Source organism: Leptomonas pyrrhocoris, assembly GCF_001293395.1.
Source record: "Leptomonas pyrrhocoris isolate H10 chromosome Unknown, whole genome shotgun sequence".
Classification (NCBI taxonomy): domain Eukaryota; phylum Euglenozoa; class Kinetoplastea; order Trypanosomatida; family Trypanosomatidae; genus Leptomonas; species Leptomonas pyrrhocoris.
Window position 1 is genome coordinate 1,077,693 of NW_015438357.1, and position 23,353 is coordinate 1,101,045.

The following is a 23,353-nucleotide window of genomic DNA, read 5'->3' on the forward strand; positions in this document are numbered from 1 at the left end:
ACGAGAGCGTATCCATGAGCAGCCATGTTTTTCATAAACAAATATGATCGATGCGCGGATTTCGCCGCGCCGGAGATGAGAAGGCTTCAAGGATCACCGTCGGGTGTTCGCGGTGGGCGGCCACAGAACCGTAATTGCAAACGAATAGAAATCATGGAGGCGCCGATGAAGAGACAAGATGTACACGTAGAACGGCTGTATGAACCCTTAATAAGAATTATAAGCATAATAAAACGCTATTGGTGCCCGCCTCCTCACCAGTAAGACACCTGATGCCAGCGGTTCCACCACCGCTGATACAGACACAGCAGGGCAAACACCGTCAGGTACAGGGGACGCTCAATGCCGGAAAAGAGGAGGTCCCACACAGCGCGGAGCACGCGCACCATCCACGACGACGCCCACCACGGCGGCGGCGCAGGCGCGGACAACTCCGCGGCACCACCCGCGTTGCTAAGACTGCCACCACCACGACGCCAGCTGCCACGGCGATGTGTGGGGTTTGCCTGCACGAGACCAACATCACCAAAAACGGCACGTGTGTGCGCGGCGACAAGTTTTGCGGCGAGGTCTCCAAAGCTAACCAGCTTGCGATATCGCGGGTGGTCCTCTGGGTTGGGCGACGGCGGGGCGGTGGCGTCAGACGATGATGAGTTTTTGGATATCGCCTCCTTGTCTCGCTCTTCGCGTGTGCCATTCACACCATCTTCTTGCTGCTTCTCTTGCTGTTCGCGCAGCATCTTCTTCACCCGCTCATTCTCCGCCGTGATCTGCGAGACTTCCTCCGCGTCCAAAAAGATGAACTGAATGACTCCCTTGCCCACCAGCTCGGTAATGAAGCTCACCACTGCCTCCTCCACGGTGGCCACATTCGCCTGCAGACGAAGCGGAACAAACTCTGGCTTAAACTGCGTCCGCGGAAGCACCTCATCCTCAATGCCGGCACTCCACTTTCCGTACTTCATCTCAACGCTGTAGAAGGCGCTCCCGCCAACGCTCGGAGTGTCATCGCCATCCTCAGTGTCGTGCAGGTTTTTCTTCTGATCCTGCCGCAGGCTGAGGTCCGCCAAACGCAGCACGGCCCTCCGCGAGTAGGCCAGGCGGGCGTACAGCTCCATGGAGGGCAGCATCTGAAACGACCGCACGTGCGTCGTGCGGATGAAAAGAGTGATGGGGCTGCAGCTGACGATGCTCCCGTCGTTGTGGTTACACAGGCGCTTGTACACTGCCGGCAGAATATCAAAGGCGCGGTCGAAGAGGCCGCAGCTCGTGCAATCCGCACTGGTTTGGTAGAGCACTGCCGTCGGCAGAATCCGCTGCAGCGGCTGCAAACTCACCCCCGAGTGCCGCAAGTGGCGGGGATAGGCGGGGTCCGTGAAGGTGAGATGCTTCGTCTCCGGTCGCTCAGGGCCTGTGATGTCGGTTTCTCGCAGAAAAGGCAAGTAAGGACCCGGGATAGAACTCGCCCTGCTGCTGTCCCCCTCCCCCCTTCTTTCTGATTCTTTTGACTCTGCTTCTGCTTCGCGTGTCACACCGTCCCACATTTGCTGAACCGCGCGCAGCAGCCCCCGCAAGTTGCGATCGAAACTGTAACGTGTCGTCGCCGGGTCGAGCTGGAATGACCGCACAATCGAGCCTGGAAACAGCGCCTGCGCGTAGTACTTGCGCGCCCGGGTGAAGGTGGCGTTGGAGACGATCATATGGGGTGCCGCTCGTAGTGAGGCGTTGGCGTGAAGCCGATACGCGTCTTGCGTAACCTGCTGGATGCAGCTGCTGTCGTTGCTGCATTGCGTAAGACTCAGCGTCCAGTTTACCTGCCCAACATCCGACAGCGACGCAAGACGTGCAGGGATCTCGACAAGCGGTTTCTCCAAAAGACTCGCTTTGAGACCGAGAACGGCGGCGGCACCACGCACGACAGCCTCGTAAGCTGACGGATTCATGCCCACGGTGCGGTTTGCACGCACCCACGCTCCCATCTCCGCCTGCAAGGACAGGAAGTCGAGCGCATTGTCGTAGAGAGCGAACTCTTCGGAGTTTCCGTGGGTGAGGCGCCACAATCTGGAGGAGAGGGTATCGCTGGCTTCGCGATCCTGACGGGCCAACTGCAGATCATCGAAGATGGTGCTGTAAGGTTTCGTAGTACACGTGGCAAGGGCCCGCGTGCTGGAGGCGAGACCCATCGCTGAGGCAACGAAAAGATGAAAGGACATACTCGGACACACACCCTCGTCGTCCGCCGCTCGCGGCATCTCCAGCGCCGAAGCACGATGAGCATTTTCGCTTGCGTGCGGTATTGAATTGTGATGGACCTCTTTGCCCCGCGCAGCTGCGACGAGCAACATGCAGCACAGCAAAAGCACTAGCAGAAACGAAGTCCAGCAGTTGCGGGGACGACGACAGCCTTGTACTGAATCATTTTTTCGCATCTCGCCAGCAACAACAGCTACCTATGTATATAGAAAACAACGATGTTAAGGCAAAAAGAAAAATACGCTAGCAGACATATACTTTTGAACTCGTGACGCCGATTCTATACGCTCCGTCCCCCGCCCGCCAACGATGCGGGCTGAACCGCGATCGGAATTTAAGAACGGCTGATGAGGTAGAACAACAACAGGAAAAAAAAAATGAACGACGTTAAGAAGATGAATTGAGTGACGGACAAAAAAGGATCATAATCGCTACCGGTGCAACAAGTATGATAGGTGCAGCGCGTTGGCCTCCTTGAAAAGCGCTTTTCCTACTGCGTTGTCTTCTGGGGCTAAAACGCAATAACAGGTGATGATTGGGGGGGGGGGGAAGTAATAAATAGTTGCTGTTAAGTGACACAAATCGAAGAGAGAGAGGGGGAGAGAGAGATACAAGTCTTAAAGACGCACTCGATCGCGACGTCGGCGCTAAATGTGGCGTACTTCGTTGCCACTGTTGTTTTTCTTGTGCGAGTTTCGAACCCTCACTGCCTAATTACTCCCCTACCTTCTTCCCGTCTTTTACGTGTGAATACAGGGTCCTCCGAAAGAGAGGCGGTGCCGTGGTGGTTTAATACCTAGAGATGGATGTAGATAGATAATTACTTCAGAATATCAACAAATGGGCCTTGCGGCACAGAGAGAGGAGAAATGAGGGGGGGGGAAGGAAACCGGTTCCCTCGTCACGCTAGTACCTGTGAAACACGCACACCGATAGGGCTGACTGCACGCCATTCTCTGACGCGTTGTGAGGGAAGTACCCCAGTGCAAAAAGATCGTGGAGCAGACGCGTGCGGCCAACGTCGGTGGCGATGTGACGCCCATGGTACAGGTACACCCAGCCGTGATCGTCGGGCAGGGCAGCCTCATCGTGCACACACTTCAACAGACAATCCACGAAGAGGGCCGGGCTGCAGCTGCCAAGATGCGAGACGATATCGCTGGATGGCGCGCCAGGGGACGTGGGGGGTGATCGTCGCCGTGACACTTGTGCCGCTTCGTACGCGTATCGAGGAGAGAAGAGGAGAGGGGTGTTGGGTGGTGATGCTGCCTCTTCGTTGTGGAGGTGTGCGCGCTTCTGGTAATCGTCGCCACCGGGCGAATCCAACCTATCCGAGTAGCACATCAAGGCCCCTGTTGTGGGGTTTTGCAGCGGCCACAAGGGAGAAGAGACGGGAAAAGGAAACGCGTGATCGTGCGGCTGTCGGGCGAGCACGGCCGACACCAGACAGAGCACTGTCTCGTGCAGCTCCAGTCCCATCTGCTCCCCGTCCAGGCTGTGGTAGAAGTGGTTGCCGCGGTGCCACGAGTACAGAAACGAGGACTGAAGATAGAAGGAGCAGCGACGGCCGCTGTCGCCGCGCACGACTTCGATGCGAATAGGTCGAAGTTGCAGCGAGAGTTCATGAGAAGTTCTTGCTGCATGGTGGCGATAGGGATCCACTTCACCGCTGGTTTGCAACGCCGGTGGAACCGTATTAGCTGTGCCTACGGGGAAGCCATTATTCTTGGTGTGCATAAAGGTGTTGCTCGTTCGGGATGCGAGGGCGGCTGAGCCTTGATCTGTCGCTAAGACAACTAGAGAGGGTGCATCGCGCAGTGTTTGCCTATCGTCATCGTGTTGCTGCGCGAAGTTGGCATTCGTTGCTTGTAGCTCTTCCGTCGGGTGCGACTCCTCTGTGCAACTCGTGCGGTGTCGCTTGAGTTCCGCGTACTGGTGCAGGGAGAGCTGATACCCTTCACGCCGCCGCTTGAGGGACTCTCGTGAACTTCTGGAGGCCATGTCGCTGCCGTGGTTGTGCTGTCGCATCGGTGCTCCAACAAAGAAAACACGCACACGCAGGATGAGCAGAACGCCAAGATGAAGTTCTGAAAAAATCGGCGCTCCTTTTGCTTCTCTTTTAACGGCTTCTAGGTCCTCCCCTCAATCAATTAGAAAAAAAAAAATAACGGAAAAACAAAGTAGAAAGAGAAGCGGGAGGCCGCCTCAGATGCACGTGGCGGTTGCCAGCAAAGTGTTCGTGGATAGACGTGAAACAAAACTATCAAGTACAAGACCTACCATAAAGATGACGCAAGAGTTTAGGGCAAAAACGCCAGAAGAGCGTATGGAAAAGAAATAATAATAACAAATCGATTAGAAACTCGGAGTGCTGTTAAGTGAATAGTGGGCTTGCTGTGCTGTCTAACGCGTAAGAAATGGCAAACGTAAGTCGCTCATCACAGAGGAAAAGCCGCTAAGCAAAGAACAGAAATGATATCGAGTATTCGATTGCGATAATTATTATTATTAGGTGTTGATGTGCGGCTACGAAATATATTTTTGAGAAGAGGCTGTGAGGAAGCTTTAGGAAACTCAAGCGCTCTTTCTTTTACCAGACAAACAAAAAGTGCGTTTGACTTCCCTACGAAAGCGGAAGATAGCCAGGTAATGACTGCTCCAATTGAAAACCAGTAAGGAAGGAAGGAAAGGAAGTAAAAAAAACATATCTCGAGTAGAAGGAGAAGAAACAGAAGAGAGAGGTGATATGGAACACAAGTCAGCACTGCATGCGTGGCTGAACATCTTTTTTCTATTGTGTATAGCTTGCACGACAGTCTTTGCCGCTCGCTCCACAATTCACATCAGTAATAAACACCGACGCAGAACGTTCATCTGCGAAGGAAAAAAAGGCGCCTTTGAAGACACGTCGCTGGCGACGTGCTCCGTTGCCCTTTGCGCGTTTCTTTGCTTCTCGAGCAAAAGGCTACCCTCTGCAAGGCGAAGGGTAGATAGAAGAGAAAAAGGAAACGAGACGCTTTGCGATCCACCAACAACATCTGAGGCGGCAACGATTGGTACTGTCGTACTTTTGTTTATGCACGGATACGTGCTGCTACACTTAACATGAACCATGAATTACCACTACCAGGAAATATAGAAGAGAAGACGGAAAAAGAAAGAAAGAAAACGCCCAGTTCATACGGGAGCAATGAGCCAAAAGGATAAGAGAGACAGCGGCTTCTATTCCCCTTCTCGAACTGCGCGTCCACACACCGGCGTTTGCTCGCGCACACTCAAACGCACATCTAAACGTTTTTTCTTTTGTTTTCTTCCATCTTCTCTTTTCCCTCCGCCTCCACTCTCCAACGCTCTTCTTTTTCTCCCTCGCCCTCCGACACCGTCGTCGCCGTTGCACGGGCGCATTGCAATAAACCAATAAATGGAAGAAGAATGAAAAAACAGCAAAAACAAACAAAAACGGTGACCCAAAACATGTAAACGAACATGAGCTGCTAACAACGACCGTGGGCGGAAAGGGAAAGTCGTTGTGCTGATCGTGTTCTTTTTCTTTGCTGTCGCATCCGTATCGAGTTCCACAACGACCTCGTCTCTTCTCGTTCCTTCACGAACAGAACAGCAAGCGCGGGAGCACGAGCGGCATCTTCTTGAGGAAAACAGAGAAAGAGGCGGAATTGGCGAGCGTAAATCGGAGAAGAGGGTGAGAGAGAAAGAGAAAGATATACTAAGTAGCTAAAATAAGTTGTAAGCTTCCTAATTTGTAAAGAGAGAAAAAACACACGCACATACCCAATCCGACACGACACCCATCAACAACAGAAGAGAAATCTAACAGCACACACAGAAGTATAAATGTACGCATACGTGTGGCTTACAGCTTGCCCATGTAGATGGTGTTTTCATCCATCCAGCGGTACGGCGGCACCTCGAGGTTCAGCGGCGCCGGACCCTGGCGGATACGGCCTGACGGGTCGTAGTGGCTGCCGTGGCAGGGGCAGAAGAACCCGTTGAAGAGTCCTTCGTTCGGAATCGGCACGCAACCGAGGTGGGTGCAGATGGCAATCACGACGGCCTTCTCGCGTTGGTCAGGGAAGCGCGCCTCATCGGTCTCCGGGTCCTTCAAGGCAGACATCGGCGTCTCCGTCACCTCCTTCATCTGACGAGCCGAGCGGCGGTAGACGAAGACCGGCTTACCGCGCCACACCACCGTCTTGCATTCCTTCTCATCGAGGGCACCAACCTCGGCCTCGATGTTCATCTGGCCGACCATCGACAGGGCGGGCTGGCCCACGTACCAGAGCGGCAGCAGGGCGTAGCGGGCCATGAGAATGACAAAGCCGAGCATGGCCGAGTTCAGCGCGTAGTCCGTCACACGCGCGCGGTCCTGCAGGTCGTCGGCGAGCTTCGGCTTGAGGATGTGCTTGCGGAAGAACTCCTCATCCCACATAGACGCGTCGAAGTCCTTCAGCGCGACCCCCGCAGTGGTCTCGATGCGGCCCGGCGCGGCGCCGTCGGGGTACGTGTTCAGCACTACCTCCTCCGACGTATCCACGTCACACAGGGCGGGGTCGGAGTACTTGGCGTAGCGACCGTACTTCTTCGTCATCTCATCCGACTGGGGCGGCTTCATGAACTCATCGGCCCAAGAGTTGACCGGCTTGTCCTTCTTCGTCAGTGGCGCGTTACCTTCTAACTGCTTGATCACGAGCGATACACGCGCGGCGCGGGTCGCCTGGAAGGCTGTGGCGAAGGTGCGGCGGAACATGATGGTGTCTCGCTGTGTTCTCTTCCTTTTATTATCTCTTTTTTCTTTTCTTTTAACGTCGTACCATACAAATAAATATAAATATACGGCCACTGGCGGAAGTTGCGACGAGGCGACAGCAAGGAGGGAAAAAGAAAATGGCTAGCGTTCCTTTTTCTATTAATACTGAACTACTTAGGGCTACATACACAGAGAGAGAGAGAGAGACAGTAGAGGGCAGGGGTGCAATGAGGGAGAGGGAGGGAGAGAGATGGTAATAAATATCAAAAATTTGTGTATATAGCAGAATTCCTCGCTCGCTGATCGCTCCTCGTTCCCTCCTTCGATTTCAGCCAAAAGTAACAACGTTGCTTCGCATTCAGCAACAACAACCACGGAAACAAAGGAGGAGATCCACAGGCGGGAACCCAGAGGCGTGTCAAGCGGCTTCGCTAGAGCGAAAGCGCCGTTTGATTCCTCTTCGTTCTGCGTTCAACTCGTTAAGAGCTGCGTTGCTGCAAACGTATTTGTTGTTCGTTCCGTGCTCGGTAAGGTAAAGCGGAATGAAAGGAACGATAGTAGATGCTACAGTGTCCGTACAGACGAGTCCTGAAAGCGAATAAATACAGAAAAAGAAAACAGAAGTTTTGATTGCAAAAGAGAAGAAGAAGATGCTAGCACCCGAATGCAACTCTCCGTTTTTCCCCCCTCTGGCATCAACAAGGAGAGAAAAACACTTGGCTTTTTTCTCTATTTACGGTGCAACACCGGCGGGCGGGTACATGCTGAGACCCAATTCAAACGCAGCCGCCCTCGTATCGTCGTTCGTCGTCGCCACCAAAGCGGGCAACCGGGCCCAGTGCCTGCCTGAGCGATTCTTGAAGAGTGGCTCGGCCCGCTTACTGGAAGACGAGGGCACAGGACGCAGCGAGGCATCACCGACGTTGCCTTCTAATAAATGACTAACCAAGCTGTCCACGTTCAGCTGCGCAGTTTGGGCACTGATGGTCGTCGTCGAGGCGGCGCCGCCATCCGCAACGTCAGCATCTGTTGAACTCTGCACCGCAAACTCTTCGCCGCGGTCATGCGCAGCGATCATGCGCTCCAGCTGCTTCGTGACCAACACGACAGAGACGCTGCTGGGTGCATTCGCCTCCGCGTGCGCTTGCAGGAAAAAGCGCTCCGGACAGTGCTCCAGCAACGCCAGCTCATCCTGAAGCCCGAGGAGGGTAAACCCGCACGTGGCTCTGGGGTGCTTGCGCGGCGCGGTGCGTGCTTTCGTGAGTACCGCCTTCTCCGCCCGCGCGGTCACCGCCGTGGTTGTGGCGTACATGATCTCACGCAGCACCCGGCGTGCGTGAAAGCGCAGCGGGTTCGCGGTGCGCGAGGCAGCCGCCACCAGCTCCAAGAAAACCGCATGGGTTACGATGACCTCGCGGTGGCGGGCGAGCTGCCGAATTTGGTGGAAGCGGTGCAACACGTAGGCGGCATCTGGCACCACGACATCGTGGTGAACGCGTCGCTTTATGATACCTTCGGCTCGACACACGGGGGAGGTAGAAGAATGAGCGACACACACATCGCTGCCTGCTGCGTCTTGGGGACCAAAAAGCTGATGCACCGATGCGTCTGTCCACGTCGAGGTCGCGCAAACAGCGTTCTTTGACCATCCTGTGGTACTGCGCAGCACATCTTGTCCGCCAGCAACACCACGACGAGTAGCAGCAGCTGCAGCGGCAGCGCGAGATCTATTGTAGTTCGCAGGGAAGATTACGTGTGCCTCCGGCGGCAGCACCAGCGTCTCCGCCACTCTGCGCACGAACAGCGCATCCCAATGTGGCACGAACGTGTCGAGGAACTCCAGCGAACTCCGACAGAGTGCGCGATAGGGGCAGACGAAGTTGTCGATGTGCATTAAGCGTTCCGCGTCTGCGGGGGCAAGGGCTTCTTCCAGCACGGACCTCGCCGTTGACGTTGCTGTCGTCTCCGTTGTTGTTGAAGTCCACGACCACCTGTCACCGCACATGTCTGCCTCCCACAGCAGCTCTCGCTGGGCCCATGCGGCGGACGGCGTGGCGTACGTGAAGGGGTGCTCCAGCACGCATCGGGAGAGGGCACAGAGGGGGCCTACTTCGATTTCATTGCACAGTTGCGTTGACGCTGTTGACGCTGCTGAAAGCGTCAGAGAAGTCGTTGACGCCACACCAGAGGGGTCGGCGCACAGCTCGTGCATTGCGACGAGGCAGTACTCTTTGCCCAAGGGCTGCTGCAGCTGACCAGTGGTGTGAAGGGCGTGAAGGCGTTGGTGAACACGGATGCGGGCTAGCTCTGCAACAGACACGTCCTCTAGGTGCGGAAGCAGCATCGAAGGAGGAGTGTCCGAGCGATTTGAAGCATTCCTTCTGCTACTCTCTTCCCTTCGATCATCTGGATAAACGAGGACGGAGTTGACGAAGGCGCTGTTACCGACCTCAGCTGCCATGAGCAGCGACAGAACCGAGTACTGGCACTTGCGATGCGGCAGGTGCTTCAGGGCCTCTTGAGCGAGTTGATCTAACGAAGCTGCAGATGTATCAGCGGTCCGTCTAGACGTATCGAACGCCGCTGAGGGAGAAGAAGAAGACGGGCTCGAGAACGTCGTGATGCCGATCAAACCACACCGGCACAGCATTTCGTACACCTCCAAAGCCTCTGCGGCACGCCGTTTGGAGAGACAGCGGCGCATCGCCAACTCTGCCGCGCGTGTCGTGGTGAGTAGATTGGAGCTGTTTTGTGCGTAGCGCTCATACTCGGCGTAGAAGTCGTGCATTGCGGACTCCCAGAGCTGGTCGCTGGTGGCAAGAGGAGTTGCTGTGGATTGATGCTGCTGCTGCTGCTGCTGATCCTGGGATGTGGATGGGGAAGGGGATGGAGCTGCGACAGCACCATTACTGCCGCGCGGCGGTGCAGCTGTAGAGACGGAGCGCAGGCTTAACAGCGGACATGTTCGTCGAAGAAATTTCGTTGACATGATAACTCCACGAAACACAAAACTAAAATAAAAAAACAACAATAATAATAAAAGTGAAAGCAAAGAAATACGAATCAGTGTAAATGCTTATCGGCAGGAGGAGAGGTCATCCTTGCAAAAACAACAACATCAAGCTCCTTCTAAAGTAGAGCAAACCTTCGCAAAGACGATGCACGCCCACACACACGTTTATCGGTTTTGTTGCCTTCCTTTCTCTCTTCCTCCTCCTCCTCCCACTGCTTTTCACTAACACTGGATGCAGTCAGTTGTAGACCTCGTCGTGACGTGCACGGGTAGTGAGAGGATCAACATGGATAGGAAACGCAAGCGGATGCGATGTCAGATCGAGGAAGAGAAAGGCGTAGGATGATGAGAGGAACACGAAGACGCTCCGACGACAAACTTGGAAAGGAAGGACGGCAGCACCGACAGAAGCAAGTACTCCGCGCGCGCGAACTGAGAAGGTGGGAAATGCGCGCAGGATATGGGCTCACCTTTTCAACGGTTTCTTAAGTCTACCATGAGCATTGTTATCCCTATTATTATTATTATTATTAGTTTTTACAGTGAGTAGACATAGAATGAATAGCAGTCGCAGAAAGCAGCGCAGGAAACAAACAAATAAACCAAGTACATGCCGCACTTCTCAACACAGCAATTGATTGAAGATGAGGAGCAGAGGGATGCCCTCCTTGCTGCTCCTTTCTGTAGTGGGAATGGCGTAGGGTGTCCACCACCGAGTAGAACTCACGTGATCCACCGCAGGGGCGGACGGCACGTAGCTTCCGACAGGTAGCAGAGGTCCACGTGAGATGGGGGACAGCCGACCATTGCGTGCCACCCTCCGTTCATACGTGCGAATTACATCAATCAACGTGAGAACGACAAGTCGCAGTTCCAGGCTTGGCAGCGGCGCGTCGCCTCCGGCAACTTCGCCTTTCAACTCGTCGGTGACCACGCCTGGGCGAGAAGGCGCAGCAAGAGACAGGCCATCTGGTGCAGCCTCGGGCCGTTGCAGCAGCTGCGAGACCTCTGGCCGCCGCAGGAAGCACACCACCTGCAGCTCCATCGTGCGCACGTGCACATGCCAATGCGGAAAGCACAACACGACGCCCAACAGCGCAGCCAGCACCCAACCTTCCGCCACGAGGTGCTGCGGCGAAGGAAATGAATGGTGGTCGCTCACGGCAGCCACGCCAGAGCAGTAGGAGTCCAGGAAGTCATCCAGCCCACCCTGGGCCGCTATCAAAGACGGACAGCGGTGCAGCAACAGGTACACAATGCGAGCCGCCACTACCATCACCTCCGGCGCCTCCTCGCTCGCCATCAAGTCGTTGTTGTGCGGCTCAGCAAAAAAAGTGGTGGTGGAAGCGGCAGGGATGAGAATGTCATGGCACCAATCAAAGAGGAGCAACACGGGGACCCGCTCCGCGTCGTCGACGTCGCCGCGCGGTGGACTCCGGTCACTGCACGCACCCAGCACCGACGCTGAATCGTTAAGAAAGACGGGAGACTTCCTACCGGGGTGCAGTCGCAGCACACCCTCGACCCCGGCGAGGAGCACCCACACACGCCGGCGGTGGGCAACGGAGCCAATGAAATTCGACGGCTGCTTTCGAAAAGCAAGCAGGTTGATATAGTCACACCAAAGCGACTCCGCTTCATTTGCGCAGAGGCTCCGCTCGTCAGGAAGGCGCCGCATGTGTACCTCCACCATCGCCGCCATCACGTGCACCTCGACGTTGCCTTCCTTCGACCAGGCACCTGCACTTGCTGATGCGTCCTTGGCGGCGGACAGAAACATGACGATGGCGTCTCTGTCCGCGGTTGCGACGGCAGATCGGTTGCTGCGCATGAGCAGCAGGTACAGAAGCTGCAGCACCAGCAAGCTGAGGCGTGGGAGGCCGCGCACGCGTGCGACACGACCCGCACCACCCCCATCACCGTCTGCAGCACTTTCCTTTCCCGAATTCGACACGGCAACGTAGCTGTTTTTTACTTCTGCTTCTGTGAGACACAGACAGAGACGCACGTGTCGCAAGGCGTATTGCGTCAATACGGCGTCGCACTCGCTGGCCTCGGTGGAGGTGAGGAACCACAGAGAAATGCACGCAAGACGGAGGATGTGGGCAGTGCACGGGTCTGTCGCTGCGACACGCACGGATGGCGTAGCAGGAGCACGCAGCGACGCGGCAATGAAGGGAGTGAGGTGCTGCGACAAAAGGGACTTGAAGAAAAGGCGTCGGCTCTCTGCCGTGTACCGCACGCTCCCGGCGCGCAGGAGAGTCGGATCTGATGCTTTCCCAGCTAGCTGGCTGCTGCGACGATGCTGCTGCACCTGATGCTGCGCCTCGGTGAAGATGTAGTCAAGGCCGCTCACCGTCGCTCCTGTCCCTTCGTCATGGAAGTCGTCTGGGAGAAGGGAACTCTCTCTCGACTGCGGGGTTTCGATGCCTTCGATTTCCTCGTCACTCGAAGCGGTACGGTAGGCATCCGCGGCGCGTGCGCAGCGAAACAGTGAAGCTAGAAGCAGTTGTCCAGGAAACACGGCCAACGCGAGCGGGCCCATCCAATCACAAGGAATATCAAAGTGCAGATCACCACAGCACACGTTATTCACACGAGGCGTACTGGTGAGATTCTCCTCTTCCTCAGCGTCGCACCGCGCCGTAAAGATTGAAGTAAGCCAGTGGGACGCCGCAGTGTCGTGTAGAAAATCGATAAAGGGATCTTTTGGTGCCTGCTTCGCTTCCGTGCTGTTAGCCTCCACCTCGGAGAGATGCAGAAGAACGCCGAGCATCACCACAGCTCCGAGTCCAGGGAACAACAGTGGATGGTCATTTGCGGCCTGCGAGCGCGGGTAACCGCATCGCCGATTCAGAAAGACCAGAAGCCGGTGCACGTTGACGTGATGACGAGACGCCACCGCAAACAGAAAGTGGCACAATCCATGCCGAAACGTAAAGGACTCCTCCGCATAAAGCATCAGGGCCCGCAACCGGAGCACCTCGTTCCCGTCGACAGCAGAAATATGATCACCACTACCACGAAGCGCAAAAGAAATCCGCTCGTCATCCGGCGCCGCGCCATACCAGCGGAGGCAGACTGCGACAACGGAAAGAAGGCGCTGCAGTGCGCGGCAGACACTTTCGTGCTTCACGCTAGCGTGCGACGACGATGCTACTCCGTCGATCTCATCGCCCTCATCGCTGTCGTTTTCGTGATGGAATTTCAGTAAAGCAAGCCTATCATTCGACTTTTCAGAGATGCCAGTCGATGCGCCAGATACTCGCTGCACTGCCTCCCCTGCCTGGTCAACAAGGAACTCTACGGCTTCCTTCACGATCCCCTTCACGGTGCCCTCTCCCACACAGGACGCACGCACCCAGTTACTGAGGCCGAGGAGCAGCTCCGCTTTAACGTCGACATCCGCCACTTCAACTAACTGAGCTACGGTGGTTACCGAAATGAAAGCCAAAGGATCGCCGCCGTGCATTCTGTCCGCCGCCTCTGCCCCCGCATCCGACAATGGAGTCAAAAGCGGCGCGTGCCCCATGATAGTTTGAACGAAGCTTGCACGAGCATCGAGCAACAACGTAGACTCTGGGTGGAGGCCCAGCAGGACATCCAGGAGATTGCGTGCTGTGATTTCTGGGGGTGGCGCACACAGCCTGTGAAGAAAGGCAAACTCCTTCGCCGCGCTTCCTTCGCATGCATCGTGGTACCTACAGCAAGGGCAGGTTTCGTTGCCGCTGTTGACACCGTCACTGGACCATCGAGAAGAGCCTGTTAGCGCATTGTGACTCTGAAACAGATGGGTCGCAATAGAGAGAAGACAGCGGCACTCCGCCTCCTCTTCCGTCTCTGACGCTGTTGCCCAGTGGAACGTGCTGCGCACCATCAGCTCCGACGACCGCGCCGAGGCGAGCCCGTGCGAGTGCACGAGGTCGTTCAACAACAGCAGCGCCACGTGGTGTAGTGCAGTTTTTGTGTAGGGAAGAAAGGCCGCGACGACACGAATGAGCAGCAGATGTGTACGAGGCTGTAGTACACGGCTCAGGGGCACCAGAGCATCAGCGCTACCGACGACAGCGGTACCCGCACACTTTTTGTCCACACGCTCCGTTATGGCGTTCACAACGCGCATCAGGTTGTTTGGCCAGATGGCTTGCACGGCAGCTCCCATGCTCGTCGCCAGCGCGTTGAGGAAGCAGAGGTAGGCAAAGAGAGTCAGCGCGGGGGCCGTCGCCGTAGGTGGTGCGGCTGCTGCGGCTGCTGCCACAACCTCCAACGGGCGATCCAGCAAACTGCTGATCGCGTACGCCACCACACTGTTCCAGTCGACACCCCTGTCTGCGTCATCGTCCTTGACCATCCCCTGTGGCCCATCGGGGTGCCAAATCCGCGGCGAGCGGGTCGCACGTCGAAAGACGGCGCCGCAGACGAGCTGCTCAAACAGTCTCATGTCGATGTGCGCGACGTGAAAGACAACGCGCCAGCGCGCTGACATGTCGCTGCCCCTCTGCATAGCATCTGCTCGCATCACTGCTCCTTTATCTGACGGTCTCTGACATGCCAGGGATGAGAAGGTCCCACAGAGCGCCGCCTGCTCCTCCTCCTCCTCCGCCTCCACCGCTGTTGCTGCTTCTGCGGCTTCCAGTATCGTCGCCACCAGCTCCAGCAAGTTCACCAGCGCCGCACACAAATCACGTGTCTCATTTGTTGTGGTTTCAACAGCGTGCACAACGTAGTTCTCCACGTGCCGTGCGACGGCGACAGAGGCAGCGCAGCTCGCCGCGGCGACGCTTCTGTCGTCGGTGATCGGGCCGTCCAGCAACACCGTCACGACCGCACAGGTGAGACCCACCACCTCGCCGGTGTGATGTAGCAAAAGAGGGGCGAGGATGACGGCGAGATCGACGGGGAGGCGAGGCGAGGGGGAACCAGCGTAATGTGTCAACAGTTCTGTACCTTCTCCTTGCAGCAGTTCTGCCTCCTCCTGTGGTTCTCGGTGGTCTGCGGAGGCGGCCGTAGTGATGATGTCACCGCAAGACCACTGCAGAAGACCCTTACGAGTCTCCGGCAAACGAAGAAACTCTCGCAACATGGTCAGTACCAGAGGTGTCAGCCGTGGCGGCAGTAACGGCAGCTTCAACAAGCGAGTCAGCGACGAAAGAAGAATCGTGCCGTCTGATGGCGCAGATGCGTTCCATGAAGTCGGGGAGGCGATGAAATGCATGTCAGTACGGTACTGCGGGGCTGGGTGGTCCTTTTGCTCAAAGAGAACTGTCGATATCGCCTCTAAAAGCAGGTGCAATGCGAGGGAAGAGTGACTCTCGCCCGCTGCCGTGTCAGATCCAACTACGCTACCTCCATCTCGTCGTCGCTTTCTTGCATGGGGAGAAAGCCCGCGTTCAGCGAGTTCAATGAACGAGGGAAGTGCCCGCCGGACCACCGCGCAGACGTGACCATAGATCCGCATCACGCGACGGAACAGGGGCGATTGACGGACCACCTTGCGGAGTAAAGATGCCGCTACGAAGTACCTCCACTGCCGCTGTTGCTGCTCGTCTCCGTCGCGTGGTGCTTCACCGGCGTTCGGAAGCGAAGTGAGCTCAATAATCACATCGATAAAGCATCCAGCTACCTTGCTCACTGCTTGAAAGATCGCAGAATAGTGAATGGGAGATAGAAAGACACCCGCTTCGCCGTTAGTCTCCACCAGGTCTAGGATGTGCGATTCGCGTTGGGCAGCATCGTCGTACGATTTATCGCGGCCAATAGAGAATGACAATGCATTTCCCTCGCCGAGTAACACAGGTGCATGCGTTTGCGCCGGTAACGGTGACGAGCGCTGCGGCAAGTACTGACGCGTAGGTTGATGTGCGTCATCTGCGAAGAGCAGCAGCTCCCATCCAGCGAACACGAAGACCACGAGCTCCACAAAAACGGTGCGGCAGCCGTTGCGGGTTGCAGCGTCAGTGTAGTTCACCAGGTAGCGATAGAGTAAAGCCATGATGTTTGCCAACAGATCCCCAACGTTTTGTTGGCTCGATACGGCATCATTTTCTGAGAAGCGGCCGGCCGCACCAAGGGATGGGTCGAGTGTGCGTAACAGCCACCGTCGCTGAACTGCGTTGTGCGTGCTGCAGTTAATCTTCTGAATGTCTGAAGGGCACTGCTGAGTCAGTCCTGTCATGACCGCCACCGTACTGTGCAGGACATCGGCTAGCGAGGGTGGAGGAGACGACGCATTCGGTTGAAGAGAGTCCCGGAAACACGTCAGACAAAAGTTGGTGGTTTCTTCGTTTCCATGCGTCCATGAATAAGGGGTGGAGGTGACTGGGTCGAAGGTGATGGGTATGGTCCGATGCTCCGCAGAACACGAATATGTCTGCATGCTTCTGCAAAAAAACTCCGCTTCTTTTCTTCTTCCCGTTACGACAAATCTGACAAGAGGAAAAAAAAATCTGTTATTTTGAGCCTGCGTCTGTCTGTGTGTGTTTGTGGGAATGGAGTTTGCACGTGTTGCCTTGTAGCCGAAAGCCTGAAGGATAGTAGAAACGAGAGAGAGAGAAACCTGTTATTCGAATGTCTTTTGCACGTCACGAACAGTGCATGCATTTATATATCAAGGCAATGAATACATGAAGAACCGTGAAGTGTGCGTAAAAGAAGAGGAGAAATAGTAGGAGTGAAACTGAGGTGCACATGAATCGGAGCAAACGAGGACGCCGTGAGCATCAACAGGCGATTCCGCCGCATTCAGCACTGCGAGCGGACGCCGTTTCTTTTAATTTATGTACGAAAGCAGCGCTTATGCCGTGACGCAACACTTCGTAAGGAGAAACAGGGGAGCTTAGAGGCCCACGTCACCCTACTTGCTCTAGAATAGAAGCCGCTTATGAGAGAGCGCCACGAGCCTGTTCACGCTCTTACCAGACGCCAAAAAAAAAACCCCAGCAGGCTGTTCGACACTGCCTCTGCACGATCGTCTCCTGCCTTTTCCTTTCCTTTTTTTTCTTTAGCGTGTATTGGATTAGTAGTTGCTAGTGTGAAGCGAGTACGCAACGCAAAAAGCGACGCGACACTCCAAGAAAAAAGAAAAGAAAAAATGGTCGAAATGATCGGGAAAAGCGAAGCCTTTTCTTTCCGAATTACCAAGTTGGCAACGCAACTCACCACTACAACACGCAATGCAAGCTCACAACCCGAATTTCCACTGCCCGTACTTCCCCCACGGCAGATCAACAGCAACCAACGACAAGAAGCCGCGCACAACTGCTTTCGCCCTTGTGGTAGCCAAGCAACTCGCGCAACTACAACAACCAGCGCCGGCAAACGCCTTTTTATCTCTTCTTCTTCGACTTCGACATGTTTTGAGTTTCCACTGGCGCCGCAAAGGGGAAAGGATCAGCTGGGCTAGCACACAACTTCTCAACAAGAGCGCACGACAAAGTGCGGCACTATCTGCAAACCACAAAGAGAAAAAAAAGAAAGAAAAGAAGCAGCTCTTCCAGTCGTACTCTTGCCGCCTTTGCTAATGTTTAAATTCCCTTTTTCCCCCATTTTTCCCAAATCCCAAGCTGCTCACATTGCCTTGCTCTTCTCTAAAGCGGCTTCCGCGTCGCGGTCCTTGAAGGCGTCAAGCACTTCCGGGTAGGCCACAACGTAGTAGGTGGTGCCGTAGTGCATGTTCCGCAGCTCCTTGACCTCCAGCCGCGACTCCTGCAGGTATGCGCGAATCGGCGAGTTCCACTTGCACCCGTGCGTGTTCACCTTGTGCTGCTGCGCAAAGTAGTCGAGGAACCAGTTCACCGGCGGGTAGGGGCTTGCGCCGTGCTCTAACAACAGAATCATCCCACTCGGCTTCACCACCCGCTGCATCTGACGCAGCGCCATGACGGGGTCGTGCAGGTGGCACAGACCGAACATGTCCACGACGCAGTCGAACTCGCCATCTTTAAAGATGTCCAAGCTCTCACTGCGGACGCGCTTCACGTCGTATTTTGGGTAGGCCGTGTGGGGAATACGGTAGCGCAGGGCCTGCAGCTGCTGCGGGTTGGAGTCGGTCAGCACCACTTCGTGCACCGCGTACGGGTAGGCACCAATGTTCTGCCCGTGGCCCGCGGCCAGCTCCAGCACACGGCCGTAGGTGTTCTGCAACAGCTCCTCGCGCAGCTGCCGGATCTCGCGCGGCTGCTCCACCCAGACCCGGAAGAGGGTGAGGGCCGCTCCGGCAACCACCATGGCCGACAGCACACCCGCCCACAACTTCACCCGCTCCTTCAGCGGCCGCTTCTCGCGCTGCAGGCGGAAGTACTCTCGCTGCTGATAGTACTCGTGGTACCAGAATGGCTTCACGTGCTCGGGAATGTCATCCGTGATGTCGTAGATATTCTGCTTGCCCTGCGCTAAGATGGGTGGGGCCGTGGTCTCCCACTTCCACACGATCGCTTCGGGGATCTCGTCGCGGCCTTCGCGGGCGAGGGCCTTGCGAGCCATCTCCATCACCACGTCGTTGGACGGCTCAATAAAGCCTTTATGCCGCTTCTGAATGGCCGACCCGGCCGCCGCCCCCTCGCCGGTGACCACCGCGTTGCCGCCGTCCTCTGCGATAGACTCCTTCTTCATCTTCTCTCCCTCCTCTTGTGCTTTCGAAGAGGGGCTGTTTTCTTCGCTGCTTTGACTCGTTGTGCTGCACCAGCGGTGACCCACACGGCACCCTACAGTTAGTGGTGAGGCGCTCGCCGAGATGCCCAGGCCAAGCAGCGCTAGGCGATAACTTGCCACGCAGCACCGCAGCATTTTATATTTTGTTTTTGTTTTCGCTGCGCTGTCTTCTTACTTTTTTTTCTCTCCTTTCGATCTAGGCTGAGACGCAGCTGTGCAATCAGCTGGAGAGGAGAGATATATATTTTGATAAATAAATGCTTTTCTTGTAGGTGTGCCTATGTGCCTCGTCAGCAAAGCGACCGTCAAGAGACACACAAGCGACTACCACGTTGTAGTGGAGAAGCGACGTGGCACGAAGCCCGGTACACAGAGACGACAACGAGAGACACGTAGATGGGGCGGAGAATCATTCAGTTCCGCCGCCAACAGCAACAATTGCTTTCGCCAACATCATTCGTTGAACACAACAGTCAAGTTTTCCCTTTCCTTGGGCAGATCCTTCGCTGTATCATCATGGAGAGTCAGCAGGTCTTGAAAACGAGAACTAACCGCTTTTTGTCATAAATTACATCCGTTCGCGCCCCGCTCGGCTTTCGCCGGAGGCGAGAGGGTGAGATGCAAGGCGAAGGTGAAGCCACAACTCTACAAGAGCATCAAAACTGTCCCACCTTCCCACCTCCCAGACAGTTTTCGTTGTTATTGATATGCGGCGAGAGTCAGCGTCTCTTCCTGATGCACCACAAGCGGGTACGCTTCCCAGGCATTTCGTGCTCTAACGCCAATTAATTTTTGCATTATGATTCGTGCTGTTGTTTTTCTCCCTCGGAAAGCATCGAAAAGTCATTTCATGTGCGCGTACTCGGAGTGGATGGAGAAGAAAAGCACGAGCCCGAGTTCCCACCTCTACGGCTTCAATATATGCACAATTGAATAGTGTAGAACACACAGATTAAAAAGGAGGAAGCGAGGAGAAAAACATTCAAATTCACAACCGCGCGCCACTCCCTCCACCCCCCACTCCCTTTCTCTTCCCGCCCTAGTCTACAGAGCATGCCCAGGAGAAAAAAAAAACGCATCTTCACAAAGAAGGTGGGTTCGGGTTGTACGAGTACTGCGACGGTGGCAGGCTGCTGTACTGCGGCCCCGGCGGTCCACGCGGCGGACCCGGCGGACACGAGTAGTACTGCCCCGGCCTGTTCGGCGGGGGGGGATACTGCGGATACCCACCGCACTGCGGTTGCGAGCTGTACGTCGCGTGCGGCACCCTTTCCATCGGAACCCCCTGCACCATGTTGCTGCCATTATTGTAGTTCTTGTTGTCACCAGGACCACCCCGCTGCTGGTAGCCTTGCGGGGGCGGGGCCATGTAGGCTGGGTACCCGCCTTGTGGCGGCGGCATGTTCGGCGGCCGCCGCTGGTACTGCTGCGGTACGCACTGCGACATCATCGTCTGGTTCACCGTGAGCATCCCAAAGAGTGAAAAAGGCTTGTACAGGTCGATCGGTTTCGAGCTGGTGAGCTGCGGTACCTGCTCGCGACCTTTCTTACGCAGCTCCTCCCGCGTCTTGAGCAGGATGTTCAGGTAGTTGAAGCCCTGTGTGTGGAGTAGGGACCAGGTGAAGGCGAGGGTGGCCGCGCCGTTCGCCGTGCCACCGCCGCCGTGCACGTCCGCGCTGGTGCCTTCGTCGGTGCATCCGCTAAACATAATCACATCACCGTTGGAGAAGTTGTCGCGGCGCACCTGCATCATCTGCTCCCGTGTGCCGCTGTGGCGAGGGGCGATGTAGCTGAAGGGAAGGTCCAGCATCGTTGCGGAGTGACAGCAGTCAAAGACGCACGTCATGCGCACCCCCGGTGGCAGCGGCGCCACCAGCATGAGAAATAAGTCATCGTCGAGGATGCTGCCGTTCTGCTGGTGATCGAGAGGGATCATCGTTTGGTCGTACTCCTCCTGCGAGTCGTGCGTCGACTTCGTCTGACCACCGTGACCCGAGTAGTGGAGGAAAAGCACGTCCCCAGGGCGAAGGTCGTGCGTTAGCCACAGCATGTACTTAATAATGTTCTCACGCGTAGGAAGCGCGGTGAAGTTTGGGAAGCTCGTATCATCCACAAGGATGCAGCACTCGCTGATCGGAAACTGAATCTGCTGCAACGTGCCGAGCATCGAGCGGACATCGTTGACGCAGCCACGCAGTGCGTTGCCGGTGCCGGTGTAGTTGATGCCGATAAAGAGCGCACGTACGCGACCACCTGTGTACGGCACCGGTGCGCAATAGGGGATTACGGGCCGGCAAGTCGTCACCTTCTGTCGCTCGTTGTTGATGTTGACCCGAGGCGGGCGCTTGACGGAAAGGAGGCCGTTGGCGAGCACAGGGAGCGCCATTGAGGCCACTTGGCCAAGCACTAAACCCAAAATTAGTTCGGCCATGTTCTTCTTGACGTCCTTGGGAGAGATGAGAGAAATATATATAGAAAGAAGACGTGCAAAGAAAACCAACTGATTCTGTGCCAGAAGCAAAGGAGATGAGCCTCGATCACACACCGGTAGTAGGTAGTACTGTTCTTTACTGTAGCCAATTCAAGAAGGCAAATCCGATGGTGACAACCCGAAGCAATCGAAGAGAACAAAAGTAATAATATTAATAGAAAAGCAGAAAAACACACTTTGTTGCCGTAGCTGCAGATGAAAGTCGATGAATGTCGTTCAGGAACGTTCAAGAACCAAAAAAAAAAAGAAAAGGAAAGAAACGAAAAGGTACGTGATGCCGGAAAGAGAGAGAAAAGTTGCATAAATTGGGAGTTGGAGGGGGAAAAGACCTACGAAGATTTGCAAAACAAAACAGCAACGACAATTAATAAAACAGCTTTGTATCAACGGCAATACTAAGACGTGCATATATAGGCGCAAACTTGAGCAATTACCTGGCATCGAAATGCCCTTCCTGCTTCCTAGAAGTAGGCAGAGACGTCTTGTGATTCGCGATGAATGGAAGTCGTAGAAGAAGAAAAAAAAAAGAGAAGCCTGACGAGGTTCTTCTCGTCGATTGCAGTGAAGCACACCGCCTCAACTCGAAGCATTTTCGAACCCTATTTTACAGGCCGGCCCAGCTGCCTTCCCTTTAAGAGGAGGCCCTGCCGCTCCTTTCCTCTCGCTTCGTCCGTAAATGTAATGAGTTTTCAGTTTTTTCATATTCTTTTTTCCCTTTGATGCAGCTCGAGGTGTAGACTTACATAGTTGTTTATTTGGTCTTAGTAAACAAACACTTCGATATCCTCTCAATTCCTTCCTGCTTCATGCGCCACAACAACTACCGCTGCGTGCTTACACGGAGAAGAAGAGAAAGTAAAGTCGGCATTTTTTTCTTTTAGACAATTCCTTTGACAAGAAGAAATAAAAGAGAAAAAAAAGCTTTAGATGAAAAGAGAACAACGCGCTAACTTTGCCCCCCCCCCCTTTTTTTTTTTCATTTTCGACGTTTCACGGATGACACTAAAGATTGTAAAATAGAGTTAATAAATATATATTCCCGAGGAATACAAAAGAGAAAAAAAAATAGCTGTGATAAAAAGACAGCAAAAGAAAAGAAAAAACACCGACGCATGGGACGCATTCGCACACATGTCGTTGTGTTCGGTGTTTGGTCTTCCCAACGCACATGCTCGACGGCTGATAGACATCGTGTAGCGCGCTACGAAAACGAAAACAGCAGATACAGGTAAGAAGCGCCGTAGTAATAAAACAAAAAGAATTCAACAGAGGGGAAAAAATGCCCAACGACTTAAAGTGGTGATGATCTCCAACCACAAGAAAGTACTTTATCAGGTTATTCGGGATTGAAGCTCAACACTAAATAATAATAGAAAGAAGAACACTTATTGAAGCACCTGAGGGAGTATGCCTTTCGATAGAAAGCTAAGGAACAGATTTCAAGCAAGAACAAATAAAAAATTGGAATGGCGATTGCAACTTTTATCATCTAACAGTTTGGTATCAACAACAGCACAAAAAAAAAAACTGCTAGAAAAGTATATTTCCTTTCCACCGACGCAGAGTCGATAAACATACCCGCTTAGAAGTGCTCTTTTTTTTTTGCTTGTTTGTTTCATGCGCGCAAACGGATACAATCACGTCACACGAAATCATAATAGTAACATATTAACGGACACAGCAGCTAGAGTGCACATATAAACGCTCATGCCGAAGAAAAAACAAGGAGGAGGAAAAGGAGAATAAAAAAGAAAAGTAAACAAAGATGCACACACACATACACACAGAGCGGATTGTGCAGCGGGTGCGATCTGCTGTCGGATTTGGACAGCTGTGAATACACAAGACAAAAGAAACCAAACAAAGATAATCTTTTGACGAGTCTAAAAAAAGAAGTAATAAAAGGAATTACAGAACGCATCTGCAAAGTAAAATAATAGCAATTATATATATATATTTGCATGACAGGAAGGAAACGAAGAGCTTTCAATACCCCTTAAAAAAATTGGTTGCATCGAATATCGCCTCTCTTTTCGCATTACCCGTCAAATAACAAGATTGGAAAAAGAAGTGGTGGACGTCTTCTGCAGACAGTGCGCATAACAAGCAGCGTTGAAATAACACTTACGGCACCTATGATGGGGAGAGAAGACCATAATGGAGAGCTTTTCTTTCCGCTAGC

The 23,353-nt window shown here is 54.4% G+C and overlaps 7 protein-coding genes across 8 annotated transcripts; all 7 read right to left on the minus strand.

Moving 5' to 3' along the window:
- Positions 1–254: 254 nt before the first annotated feature.
- Positions 255–2,183, minus strand: ABB37_00334 (hypothetical protein; the record flags this gene model as incomplete). The annotated part of the gene is made up of 1 exon (XM_015796497.1): positions 255–2,183. The coding sequence occupies one exon, from the start codon at positions 2,181–2,183 to the stop codon at positions 255–257; it is 1,929 nt and encodes a 642-aa protein (XP_015664505.1).
- A 976-nt stretch (positions 2,184–3,159) lies between these two features.
- Positions 3,160–4,907, minus strand: ABB37_00335 (hypothetical protein; the record flags this gene model as incomplete). The annotated part of the gene is made up of 1 exon (XM_015796498.1): positions 3,160–4,907. Exon 1 carries the CDS (start codon positions 4,252–4,254, stop codon positions 3,160–3,162), a length of 1,095 nt encoding a protein of 364 aa, XP_015664506.1. The 5' UTR covers positions 4,255–4,907.
- Positions 4,908–6,124: 1,217 nt separating this feature from the next.
- On the minus strand, positions 6,125–7,199 carry ABB37_00336 (putative mitochondrial Reiske iron-sulfur protein precursor; the record flags this gene model as incomplete). 2 transcript variants are annotated; one of them, XM_015796500.1, is made up of 1 exon in its annotated part: positions 6,125–7,199. In XM_015796500.1, the coding sequence occupies exon 1, from the start codon at positions 7,016–7,018 to the stop codon at positions 6,125–6,127; it is 894 nt and encodes a 297-aa protein (XP_015664508.1). In that variant the 5' UTR covers positions 7,019–7,199. The 2 variants fall into 2 exon arrangements, with proteins under 2 accessions (XP_015664508.1, XP_015664507.1); XM_015796499.1 differs by having other exon boundaries at positions 6,125–7,192.
- A 552-nt stretch (positions 7,200–7,751) lies between these two features.
- ABB37_00337 (hypothetical protein) lies at positions 7,752–9,806 on the minus strand (the record flags this gene model as incomplete). Its single annotated transcript, XM_015796501.1, has 1 exon — positions 7,752–9,806. The coding sequence occupies one exon, from the start codon at positions 9,804–9,806 to the stop codon at positions 7,752–7,754; it is 2,055 nt and encodes a 684-aa protein (XP_015664509.1).
- Positions 9,807–10,653: 847 nt separating this feature from the next.
- ABB37_00338 (hypothetical protein) lies at positions 10,654–16,603 on the minus strand (the record flags this gene model as incomplete). The annotated part of the gene is made up of 1 exon (XM_015796502.1): positions 10,654–16,603. The coding sequence occupies exon 1, from the start codon at positions 16,204–16,206 to the stop codon at positions 10,654–10,656; it is 5,553 nt and encodes a 1,850-aa protein (XP_015664510.1). The 5' UTR covers positions 16,207–16,603.
- Positions 16,604–17,597: 994 nt separating this feature from the next.
- ABB37_00339 (putative mitochondrial hypothetical protein) lies at positions 17,598–19,005 on the minus strand (the record flags this gene model as incomplete). Its single annotated transcript, XM_015796503.1, has 1 exon — positions 17,598–19,005. Exon 1 carries the CDS (start codon positions 18,813–18,815, stop codon positions 17,598–17,600), a length of 1,218 nt encoding a protein of 405 aa, XP_015664511.1. The 5' UTR covers positions 18,816–19,005.
- A 756-nt stretch (positions 19,006–19,761) lies between these two features.
- Positions 19,762–21,361, minus strand: ABB37_00340 (metacaspase putative (MCA5); the record flags this gene model as incomplete). Its single annotated transcript, XM_015796504.1, has 1 exon — positions 19,762–21,361. The coding sequence occupies exon 1, from the start codon at positions 21,109–21,111 to the stop codon at positions 19,762–19,764; it is 1,350 nt and encodes a 449-aa protein (XP_015664512.1). The 5' UTR covers positions 21,112–21,361.
- Between the last annotated feature and the right edge of the window lie 1,992 nt (positions 21,362–23,353).